General features: G+C 42.3%; 1 protein-coding gene across 15 annotated transcripts in view; it reads left to right on the forward strand.

Moving 5' to 3' along the window:
- Positions 1 to 12,012, forward strand: part of TJP1 (tight junction protein 1) — a 333,309-nt gene extending 321,297 nt beyond the window's left edge. For 6 of the 15 annotated variants that reach the window (XM_083412714.1, XM_083412723.1, XM_083412726.1 and 3 more), the window contains 5 exons: positions 1,365 to 1,534; positions 2,652 to 3,129; positions 4,613 to 4,830; positions 6,292 to 6,435; positions 10,397 to 12,012. In XM_083412714.1, coding sequence (XP_083268840.1) covers positions 1,365 to 1,534; positions 2,652 to 3,129; positions 4,613 to 4,830; positions 6,292 to 6,435; positions 10,397 to 10,491 — 1,105 coding nt within the window. In that variant the 3' untranslated portion in view covers positions 10,492 to 12,012. The remainder of the gene's footprint in view (positions 1 to 1,364; positions 1,535 to 2,651; positions 3,130 to 4,612; positions 4,831 to 6,291; positions 6,436 to 10,396) is intronic. The other 9 variants (XM_083412722.1, XM_083412725.1, XM_083412720.1 and 6 more) reach the window with 2 other exon arrangements.
- Positions 12,013 to 12,225: the final 213 nt, after the last annotated feature.

Genomic DNA, 12,225 nt, shown 5'->3' on the forward strand with positions numbered 1-12,225 from the left:
CTTTAAACACTAATGCGAGTGTCTTGATTTGGGCCCAGAAATGAACTCTAAACCAGTGCAGCTGTTTTAAAATGGGTTATATGAGCTCTAAATGGAACCCCTGCATTTTGGGCCAACTAAAGTTTCTGAGTTGTCTTCAGGGGCTGCGTTGCAATGGAAGACATTGCAATAATTCAGTCTGGAAGTTATTGGGAACTGAGTACAGTGGCCTGGTCTTTTCTGCAATGGCAATGATGCTTCTAGATGATGCTTCATGCACTTGTCGGCTGTAGCAAGAGGTGCAACAGAATATCATTGAATTGTACAGTTGGAAGGGATCCCAAGGGTCATCTAGTCCACATTCCTGCAATGCAGGATTCTCAACTAAAGCATCCAGTGAAGGAGAGTGCACCACCTCCCAAGGATTAGGGTTCCACCATCAAACTGCTTTTACTGTCAGAAAGTTCTTCCTATGCTTAGTTGGAATCTCCTTTCTTGAAACTTGAAACCCAGAAACGTTCTTGTAACTTGTGGTTCCCTGAACTGGACACAGTACTCCAGGTGTGGTCTGACCAGGGCAGAATAGAATGGTTCTATTACTTCCCTTGATCTGGACACTAGGCTTCCGTGGATGCAGCCTAGAGTAGCATTAGCTTTTTTGGATGCTGCATCACAATGTTGACTCATGCTTAGTTTGTGGCCCATTTCCCCCCCAAGATGACGAGGAACTTCTTTGGGTTCGGTCCGCCAACTAGCTGCAAATCTACCTAACAATCACCTCATTCAACCTGCAAGAATATTATGGAGGACTTTGTCAAAAGTCTTACTGAAATCAAAATACACTGCCCACAACATTCCCCTGATCATCCAAGCTTCCATAAGAAAAAGAGAGATTCATCTGACATGACCCTTTTTCATCTTACATGACTTGTGTTGCTTCTCTCTGTCACCTTTGGAGGAAAGAGCAAATCTTTTCTTCTGTCATCACTTAGACATTCAGCAGACCTGTACCTGAACAGATGGACAAAGAAGAGAAGAGTAACCTCTTCCTAGTGGTTTTAGCTCTGTCTTGGAAGAACAGAAGGAATTCAGGATTATGGTCGACTGATTGCTTTGCTTTAAGGCAGCAATGGGAAGCCTGTGGTCCTCCAGATGTTGCTGGACTAGAATGCCCACCCACCCAATTTCACAATTGGCTGTGCTAACTGGGGTAGTCCAGCATCACGTGGAGGGACACAGGTCAGCACCCCAGCCTTCCCATAGAAATTCACCCAGAAAAACTGTTCTCAAAAGTCTCTGTAAGGAATATCCACAAAGATCATTTGGAAGGCAAAGCAGCAACAGAGCACCCTGCAGCTGACTTATTTCTCTTTTCATCCCAACAGGGGGAAGCCAGTAGACGTGGAGCCTCTGGACAGGGCTGTTGGCGAAAAGCGCTATGAGCCAGTTCCTCAAGTGACAGCCCCTCCCCCTGCACCCCCCGGGCAGTACACCCAGCCGCAGCCTGTGAATAACCCCATTGTGTCTCTGCAGCCCAAGTCCACACTTGCGGAAGGTAGGAGAGGAGCCTCAAGGCTTGATTTATTGAAAGGTTTGGGGAAACTTAGTTTACGAAGGGAACAATAATTCAGGTCATACGACTGCTACTAAACAGCCGTAGTTTAAGAAAACCCCAACAAACAAAGCACAACTAGGAAAAGCGCCACAAGTGTGTTCTGAGTCGACAGGGTGGGGTGGGGGGCTCTCTGGTAAAATATGATGTGGCCATGTGTGATTTAAACTGGCTACATGGCCTTTGAGATTTAGCTGGCTACGAATGGCCTTGTTCTGATTTGATCTGAGTTTCCTCTTCTCACGGCTGGTTTTATGGGGTGACATCCAACGGTGGCTGCTCTTCAGAAGAACAGATCTGCCAGGGCAACAGCATGTCTTCTGCAGCTCCCCACGTATCCTCCAGATCAACTGTAGACAATCAAGGGATCCTGCCCCAAGCAGATTTGGAGTGGGTGTCCATTGCAAGATGCTGGATGTTGCCAGTGCATTTCTCATGTTTGCTGTTTCTTTTGGGTTGCATTACTGTATGGAAGTTGTGTTAATGAATCTTTACTGACTACTAGACACTTAAAAAAGAAAATGTTTAATAGTTTCCCTTTTCAAATATATAAGACTAAACAAAGGCTGAATAAATGCACAGCACTCCAAACTTGTGGATAGTAAGAAGAATTCCTCTCATAAGTATTTTAAATTCTTTCCCTGGGCAATGAAAACTATGCCGACTGACATAATGCCTCTTGTGGAATAATTTTACAATTTTTACTACTCATGGTTTATTTGGGGCAGTCAGTCATTTGGGGCGGGGGTTGCTGTCAGGCATAGGTGAAGAACTGAAGCCTTGCTCCTGACTACTAGACATCTGCAGTCAACCATGCTTCTAACTTCAGAGAACTGAGCAGGAACTATTCATATGCTTTTGAGTGCATAAGGACTAAAGACCTCTTTTTAGATGAAAGCTGAGATTCTTAAATGAATTGCTATGCTACCACCCAGTAACAGCTGCTTTTTCTTCTTTGTACACTCACAGAATGCAGCCGTGTCTGTGAAATAATTTGCAAACCTAAAAATGTTACCTAGGCATGCCATGTATTTAACTCTTTTAACATGTTTTGTTGCAGTCAACTCTGTGTCAGACTTTCAGAATTCCACCCTGCCCAAGCCCGAGCCGCCTCCGCCTCAGAACAAGCCAGCTGCTTTCCGGTCTGCCAGCCGAGAAGACACCGTGCAGTCCACTTACTACCCTCAGAAAAGTTTCCCTGACAAAGGCCCAGTGAACGGGACAGAGCAGATCCCAAAGACGGTCACCCCTGCTTATAATCGCTTCACAACAAAACCTTACACAAGTGCTGCCCGGCCATTTGAACGCAAGTTTGAAAGCCCAAAGTTTAACCATAACCTCCTGCCAGACGAGAATCTGCATAAGCTGGAGTTGCCATCCAAATCTCAAAATTCTCCCCAGCCAGTTTTAAAAGCACACAGCTCGGCTCAACCCCAGTCCGAGTTTGACAACACAATGGAGACGTTCTCTGTCCAGGCCGACAAACTCAAATATCAACCAAATAACATCAACGCTGTGCCTAAAGCCATTCCCGTCAGGTAAGTCCTCGTATTCTCCATGGGACTGGGTTTGCTTTGCAAAAGGGTTTGCCTCAATGCCTCCACTTAAAACAGTGAAGCTTGGGTAAATTTGACAGCTGAGAGAATCGCTGCACTTTGCCAGTGGTAAATTAAGCTTTCCTAAAACTTCACAACCCTTGGGGAGGGAGGATAGCCCCTTTGTAGACCACACACATTGAGTCTTACCTGTGAGATCTCCTTACACAATGTGTTTGGATGGCCCTCTGTCAGGGAAGCTTCAGCTGAGATTCCTGCATTGCAAGGGGCGGGGCGAGACGACTCTTGGCGTCCCTTCCATCTCTACAGTTCTATTCGACCTGCAGAACTGTCCCTGCTGCAGTTGCCACATAATACTTGTTCCACATTTCTAGAAGTCAATCTTGGAGTGTGGCAGCACCCACACTGCGGAACTCCCTGCCTGCTGACCTCAGGCGGACGACTGCATTGTATTCTTTTTGGCACCTGCTGAAACCATTTTTCTCTAGGCAAGCCTGCCCAGATATGTAGGATGCTGACATGTGTTTCAATCTCTTTTTAGCTTATGGTTGATTTCATTTTTTAATCTTTTAAGCAGCTGGGTTTTGATTATCTTATTGTTTTTTTTTTGAAAACTGCTTTGAGGTGTTCCCCCCCCCCTTTACAATCAAGTGGTATATACATTTTCTTAAACAAACATATAAATAAATAAGACACACCCACACCCAGCATCTGCATTTGAAATCTTTTCAAGCAGTAGACCTGCAAAAGATCCACTTTCTGGAGGAAGTAGCTAGATGACATACATACCATTTTTTGCAGTGCGGCATGATTTAATTTTATTTAAAAAGGAAGAATCCTATGGCCATATGGGCCCTCCTCTTTATTCAAGGTGTGGATTGTCTGAAAGTACATTTAGGCAGACATAGGCTATTTATATTTTCTTGGATTACTAGTGATTGGCAAGCAAGGGAAACAAGGATGCTAACTCTTCCTTCTTTCATTTGGCAAGTTTCTATGAGAACTCCTTAGCCTACTTACATGGAAAATATTGCAATTCTTTTGTCTTCTCCAGCTGGATTTAATGTTACATATTATTTTAGTGCTTTTTTGTTTTTGCATGCAAATTCTGCCCTTCTCCCCCCGCCCTCATTATAGTTTACAAATTTAAATAATAAAAAATCCCCAGCATTTTTAGTATATTGCATAGTATGATTCTAAACTCTTCTGCTTGTTCCTGTGCTTGCTCTAACCAGCTCATCAATAAAGTCATTTCCTCATGGAGGAGGAGGAAAGGGTGGAGCTGGTTCATGCGTCCTAATAATGGCTGCTCTTAGAATGAGCTGGTTGGAAGAAGGGGAGATGGGCAGGCTGGCAGGGCAGGCTCTAAAGAAGCACCATTGTTTCCTCTAGCCCTGAAGTTACAAATGCAATATCACCTCTCTCCTTCGTGACAGCAGAAATAATTCTCTATGTCTGATTTTAGTCCTTCTGCTTTGGAAGATGACGATGAAGAGGATGGACACACTGTAGTGGCCACAGCAAGAGGCGTTTTTAACAGCAATGGTGGCGTGCTCAGCTCCATAGAGACTGGCGTTAGCATTATTATACCACAAGGAGCCATTCCAGAGGGGATAGAGCAAGAGATCTATTTCAAGGTCTGCCGAGATAACAGTATCCTCCCTCCTTTAGACAAAGAGAAAGGTGAGCACCTTCATAATATTCACATTTTCTTCAGTGCCTTTTTCAGTTCCACGTTACCCATGCAAAAAAAGATTCTGCCAATCTGTTGGTTTTTTAAGAGGAGGAAGGGAAAATGGAAAGTAGTTCTTTCTCAGGATCCAGGAGGACAGCTGGAAACCCCATGGGAAGACACCCCCCCCCCCTTCCGCTTTCTCTGGTGGTGGGAGTGAGGACTCAGAAAGGAACATTTCGGAGTGGAGACTGGGCTTTGCCCTTTCCTTTTTTGCTAGTAGTGAAGATCCTCTCAGAAAACTCAGAAAATGTCAAACAACTTGACTTCCAGCTTAGCAGGCAAAATAACTAACTTGGAAGATGATGGGCTCTCCTTCATTTGGGGTTTTTACACAGAGGTTTCCTGGGGAAGCTTTAGCCGTTGTTCCTGCCCTGCAGGGGGCTGGGCGAGGGACCCTTGCGCTCCTTTCCAACTCTATGATGCTGGCAGAAGAGTGACGGGAAGGTCAAGGCAGGGGGAATCACAAGCGTCCGATTTTAGACAAATTGGTTCAAACTAAACTAACAGGCAGATCAGAGTGCGACCATTTTTCATACTTCTCTGACTTTGGTGATATAGGTGTGGATTCACAAGTTCCAAAATGTGCATTTTAGGTAAAATGCACCTGACATATGTATGTTTTGGGTTGTATCCAATGTAGCACTGAATTAAAGTCACTTGGTCATATATTTGAGTTTCTGACTTCATCCTTGCAGCTGCACTTGAGGAGTGGGGAGCATGCAAGCTCAAGTCTCACATAAACCCATCCTTGTAATGTCCAAGCTATGTCCAAACCAACATACTGTGTGTGTTCAACGTGTTTGTCTATAATGTCAAGGCGGAATGTGATGGGGGAACTTGCTCCTAGATATGTTGCAGTGCCATAACCCTGCAATTTATGCAGAGGTTACTTTCCAGGGATTATGCCTACAGCCCAAATTGTGTCTAGTCAAAATACATTGGGTTGAATGGCGGGTAGGATTGACAAAGTATTTTTTTTTCCCAGCTGCCCGCCCCCTTTTTGCCCCCTTTGTCTGTTTGTTTGCCAAGTGCATAAAGCTAAATGTGCACAAGTTCAGTGCATGCAAGTTGTGGGGTTACTGCATGACTTAGAAGTGTGCAAGTGGGCCCTCTGCCTGGAGTTTCCCTCATCACCTCTTTGAGCTTACTTCAACAAAGAATTCCCCTCGTAGAAAGGTTGCCATCCTTTGCAGTCTGCCGTTATGCCATATTCTCAAGCAGTCTTCCCTTAAAGCTTCAGGTGCTGTTGGGTGACTCGCCAGCTCCACCTGTCATGGCCTCTCAGGGAGGCCAGGAGGTGATCCCAAGAGTATCTGGAGGGCCACAGTTCACACCTCTGGTGCAGATAGCATTAAGTACAAGAAGTGTTACCTCTTGCAAAACTTGTCCTTTTTGTCTGTTTACCACAGGTGAAACGCTGCTCAGCCCTTTGGTCATGTGTGGGCCCCATGGACTAAAATTCCTGAAGCCTGTGGAGCTGCGCTTGCCACATTGTGCGTCTATGACCCCTGATGGTTGGTCTTTTGCTCTAAAATCCTCCGACTCCTCGTCGGGTATGCTGTCCTCCCTCTGTCCTTTTGGGGCTTTTGGGTGCTATCGTATAATTTAAAACTCGCCTGACTGAAGGTGACACTGTGTAATATAAAGATATTACTAAATCACTGTATTTGTGTCAGCTCTCCATTTCATTTTCATTACAAGTGTCTTTCTCACACTTAACTCATGATGCAAAATCATTGCAGAAAATCATGATTGATAAACCAGAATGGCAAGGTAGATAATATAATACTATACTATTGTCATTGGTCCATTCAGTAGTACAATTATCTACCTTGTTTCCTATCTCTCACACTCTTCCTGTCTTTCTATCTCTTCCTGTCCTCCTTTCTCTCTCTCTCTCAAGGACTAATACTGCTGCAAAACACTCTTAAGATGAGAAAGTCACACTTTCCTTTATTTTTGGGGTAAATTGCCTAAGGAGTTCTGATTGGGCTTTGTAACCACATATTCACATCTTTTTTCCTTTATTGACCATAGAATGCTGTAGCAGTCCCAATATACTGAACTTGAAGCATTAATAGTTTGAATAAGCTTCCTAATGCAACAGCTGCTTATGTATAAATTTGACCTTTCCAAGGGGCGGGAGCCTCTCTTTGCAGAAGAAGCCCATGCAAGCTCAGTTCCAACACATTTGGGCTGTCCACACAAATTTGTGCTCTCTTCTAAATTCTGAAATGTTATGGAGAGGTGGTCCTCTATTTCCCCCCACCCCACCCTATGGTTGAGACACATGGATATATCCCTGCACTGCCCCTTTTCCCATAGCTATGACAGCTGCCCCTTCACTGAAGGGCGGCGGAAGCATGGCTGGTTTTGAAGCCTAGTGACAAAGATAAAATTTCGTGAAGTGGCTGCAAAGTCACAGCCTTGAGTGAAAAATGAGTGTCTTCTGTATATTAGACAAAAAAATGTCTTAAGGGGGGGGCGTTCTCAGCCACGTAACAAATAACCTCTTTGACACCCTTAAATGTATACATATCTGTATATGGTATATAAAAGCAATGTACTTATGTGTACAGTATTTAAAAATGTATTCATATTTGTCACTGATGTATCTATCCTTTTCAATGCCACTGTGTCAATGCGCCAAAAAAAAAAGTTAGGACATCAGACGCTTCTCTGATGGGGGTTGGGAATCCAGTTACCTAGAGAAATCTTGGCCGGTTGACTATTGCTGGTGTGCTATGCATGTGTTGCATGCAGCTGTTTAACTGTGTAAGCAAAAGCAGAAAGTGCTAAAAATGGACAGTTTCAAGTAATAAGGATCCAAAGTTTTGCCATTTATAATCCATATAATTCCTTCAAACCGTGCTTTTCAGTCATTATTTTGTAACAGATGAACCTTATCATGAACTTACTTGAAATGAAAAGAAAGAGGGGAATATGTTGGTTCTTCCAAGCAACCTCTGCTATTGTGCTAAAGATCATCTTCCTTTCCAAGTTAGAGTCTGATTTGTGTGTGCTCATTCAGCAGGTGTGTGTGTGTGTGTTAAGGGGGTCACCTCTTTCTGTCTGTATCGGAGCTATACATCCCTTGCAGCTAACATAGTTAAATGTGGTGTTATATCAGTAATCTTGCTCCTTGAGACAAACTTCACAATTGGCCAACTCTGTCTTCTGATGTGTAAGCCATACTGTGTCTTAAATAAATACTTGTTTTCTCTCTTTTTCTAAAAACAAAACAAAAAAACTTAATTGGTTATGGGATCTCTTTCTCGCTCTTTCTTTCTCTTAAGCTTTTCCTAACATGTTTTCCATTTTCTGTCCTTTGAAAAGAACATTTGATTATACATACTAACCTCTTCTGCAACACATTTTTTACAAAAAAATAATAATCAAACGTACTGGCACATTATGCTAAAATATGTTACCTTGTTTCATCTCATTTCATGGAGTAGAGGGGGCAGCTAACTCCCAATTTAAATGGGCCAGAGCACAAAAAGTTAATTCCTGAGTACTTAGTATATTAAGCTGTTTTAGGTTGAGCCTTACTGTAACACTGCCACAAACTAGCCTCACATTTTTCCAAGTCGCCCGCAACAAAATTTTGGCTTTTGCATTTTCAGACTATGGTTTCACTGTATGTAGTAAACGAATTATGTGAATATAGTTTATCACCTGTCGGGCTATGCCAGCCTTCCCCAACCTGGTGCCCTCCAGGTGATCCAGTCTGCAACTCCCATCAGCCCAAGCAGCCAGCCAGCAGAGCTCTGCATCACCTGAAGGGGGGCAGGTGGGAAGGTTGGACCACATTTCTGTATTACAACAAAGAAAAGGTCTTCTTTGCTGACAGTTTTAAATCTAGCTTACACATAAGAGTTTCTCCCAAAGACATTCCACTTGAAGTGTGTTGTTTATATTTAAAAGGACTGAATTTTTATTTTTGTATTAATGAAATGCCGTTGTGGTAACTGGGACAACTCCACTGGCTGGCATAACTTAAAATGCAAACCAGGTCATTGAGTATGCCAACAAATTCTCAGCGAATCATACTTCTCTAGGCTCCACATCAGGTGTTGTCTCCCTTCCAGCACATTGGTCATTGTGTGCATCATGTTCGTTTCCATGGGTTACTCAACAGAACTGTGGGACTTATTTGTCTTCTGTAGGTCTGCATAACTTATATATGTGATCTGGAGTATTAATATCTAGCCTTGTTTAATACCAAAAGATCGCAAGAGCTTCACTGTGAGAGTGTGTCTTGATGCGCATATATTGATTAAAAAAGCAGTCTCCACCCACAAAATTTCACAAAGCGATTGTATTGAACTACAGGTGATCAATAATACCTCCACATGGAATGATGTGGTAATTAAGGAAAAGTTGAATTAATTTTCTCAGGATTCTAGTTTATATAAGTGGAATGATAACTTCATGTACCCTGTTCCTCTTTGCCCAGAAGTAGATCCTGCATTGTTCAGTGGGGTCTACTTTCATGTAAACACACACAAGGACTGCAGGCGTAGACTTGGAGTGTACAGTTCAACGTGGCCCATGGGCCGCTGCACCATAAGATGCCTCCTTTACCGACCTCAGATTTGCAATAAACCTTACCTCCTCTGCCCCCCCCCCCCCGGCAAGAGAAGTTCGCTTTTTTAATTAGTACTGTACTTGCAACCCCTAAATGAGGTCACCTATGTTGAAGACTGCACAGGCAGCCTTAAAGGGACAGGAAGCCAGGAGGAGGAACCTATGGCCCTCCAGCTCCCATCCTCCCCAGCCAGCATGGCCCAGTGACCAGGGGTGGTGGGAGTTGTGGCCTAAAGCCTATATGGAGGCACCTGTTTGGGGAAGGCTGAGCTATTGCACCATGGCAGAGCAGTTTGCCTATAGCTAGCCTGCTTCACAGTGGACTTGAGACAGTTTCTCCCTGCCCCCCATGACAGTTGTTGGGATTTTTTGTGTTTGCCCTATGATGAAATTTAAGGTGTAGCTAGGTTGTCCGAAAGCTTCCCCTGCAGGTGCTGAAGTCCAAAACCAGTGCTTTGGGTATGCTTCAAGAGTATTCACATGGTGGACTTGGTTCATGTAGCCTGGTTGCCCTTGAATCCCATAGTTTGTGACATGGAAGTCTCAGGGTTTGATAGTCATCCAAAATCCTCCTTTCACCATTCTGTTTATGAATCAATCTTATTATTAGATTCTCAGCCTCTATGCCTTAACAAAGCTCTTTCTGGCTACCAGGAGAGAGAAAAATCATACTATGTGGGTCTTCAGGGTGAGTTCAGAACAGGAACTTACATTAATGGCCGTCTACTGTGGGCATAATTCCTTGGAGATGTTCAATTAAGAAAACCTTTAGAGCAGCTAAATTAAAAGTGTGGATTCCTGTATAAAACGCGAGGCGATCTATACATCAAAACATATTCTGGTTAGCTTTAGAGGTATTGTTGTCCAAGATGTTCCACCTTTTGATGATGGATACTAAACTACTACATTGTTTTCCTCCCACAGGTGACCCCAAAACCTGGCAGAACAAGTCTCTTCCTGGGGATCCAAACTATCTTGTTGGAGCAAATTGTGTTTCGGTTCTGATAGATCACTTCTAACCCTTACGTTAGCAGACCAAACCAAGATTTTAAAAGCAAAGCAAAGCAAAAACACCTTGCCTAGAAACTGAACCAATCTTTTTTCAAGTATTAAGAGTTATCTTAGTGTTAAGCAATCTTTGCTTTGACTAACAATGGATAATGAGTACGATCCTGAACCATGGTCAGGGTTTATGCTATTAAGCAGCAGGGCAGATCAGCCAGGGACCAAGGCAAGGTTCTTATGGGTTCCCTCTGGCTTTCCTTAACTGGACACTTCTAAGGCATCATAGCTTAAAACTCACTGAACTACCACTGAAGCAATGCAAATCATTATTATTTTCAGATGGCATTGAGTTAGCCTTCCACTACTGAATTAGGTCTTTTTTCTTTCCAAACCTTTTTTTTCCTCTCTCTCTTTTTTATATAAACAAAACACTTTAATATGTGTGTTCAGAATATGCAAAGACTCTTTTTCTTTTTTAAAAAACAAGCAACTTTTTTGATGCATTTTGCCCACAAAGTGGAAATTAAAAAATTGGCCAGCACAATATAGAAAATCCCCCCTCTGTTGAGAAGGGAGAGTTACATGCACGTCTACTTTGATTGTACATGAAACACACTTTTTTTTCCTTTTGTTATGGGGAAAGAGCGCATGTGGTATGACTATGGTTCATTTGCCTCTGTGGATCTGTAAATTAGCCACATCTACAACAGACACGTTAACCAGCAGCCTTACCCTCATGTTTTTACTAGTCTTAGCTGTCATCGTAGTTCTCCGTACTACTAAGTTTGTATGGCTTCTGTGCTTACTTAGATTAATACATATTGAGAGGGGTTGAAAAATTATTTCATTTTGTGAATTTGCTGGTTTAGTGAAAGAGGGAGAGGGAGAGAACTAGGCACACTTGTTTTTGTGTGGATCAACCAGAGGGGAAACCTGAAGAACATGATGGTATGTTTTCTGCTATGCATTTTGAAAATTTATAGATGTTATAGATTGCTTGTATATAACTCGTGCAGACCACTTTTGTTCTTGGTTTGTAAATTAACTTTTATAAGCTTTACCTTTTTTATATATATAAATATATATAAAAATACAAAACAAACGTTTCTTAATATCTTTGTATTCTCATACCTTTTGAGCCTTGAACTTTGACATCTTGCAGCAATAAAGCAGCATTTCTACAGTACGTGAAAACAAGGACTTTTTAAAAAAAGAAAATGCACAAAGTTCTTACCTTTTTAAGTGCTGCATTTAAAGACTAACTCAGAAGTCTATAGTTTGATTACATTCTTGGAGAATAAAAGTATCCCTACTGTAATTTGTGATAAGGATGCTGTACTATGTGCCCTGAAATGTATTTTTTTACTAATAGACAATTTATTATGGCACATCAGCACTATCTCTGTTTAGATAATATTCCACTGCATTCTGTTAATCAGTTATTTAGCTATTCAGGTGTGGCTGATTTTTTCTTTCTTTGCCGTTATTAAAAATTACACATTTCTAAGTATACAGAATAAAAACTGTTTTTAAAATAATAGAATTCTAGAATCTTCTTGTTTCTGTCTGAAATGCATGCATGTGCACACCTGAAGATTTGGAGGTCCCGATTCACTAAACCTTTACCTTGCATCATGAATACAGTTTTATTCAGTTCAAGACATATTAGAGTACAAGGCTTCATGCACAGTTGGAATGAACCTGACTGAGCTGTTAAGGCTCTCCTAAAAAATAGTGGTTTTTGTTGT

The sequence above is a fragment of the Podarcis tiliguerta genome (genome assembly GCF_965153285.1).
Source record: "Podarcis tiliguerta genome assembly, chromosome: 14".
NCBI lineage: Eukaryota > Metazoa > Chordata > Lepidosauria > Squamata > Lacertidae > Podarcis > Podarcis tiliguerta.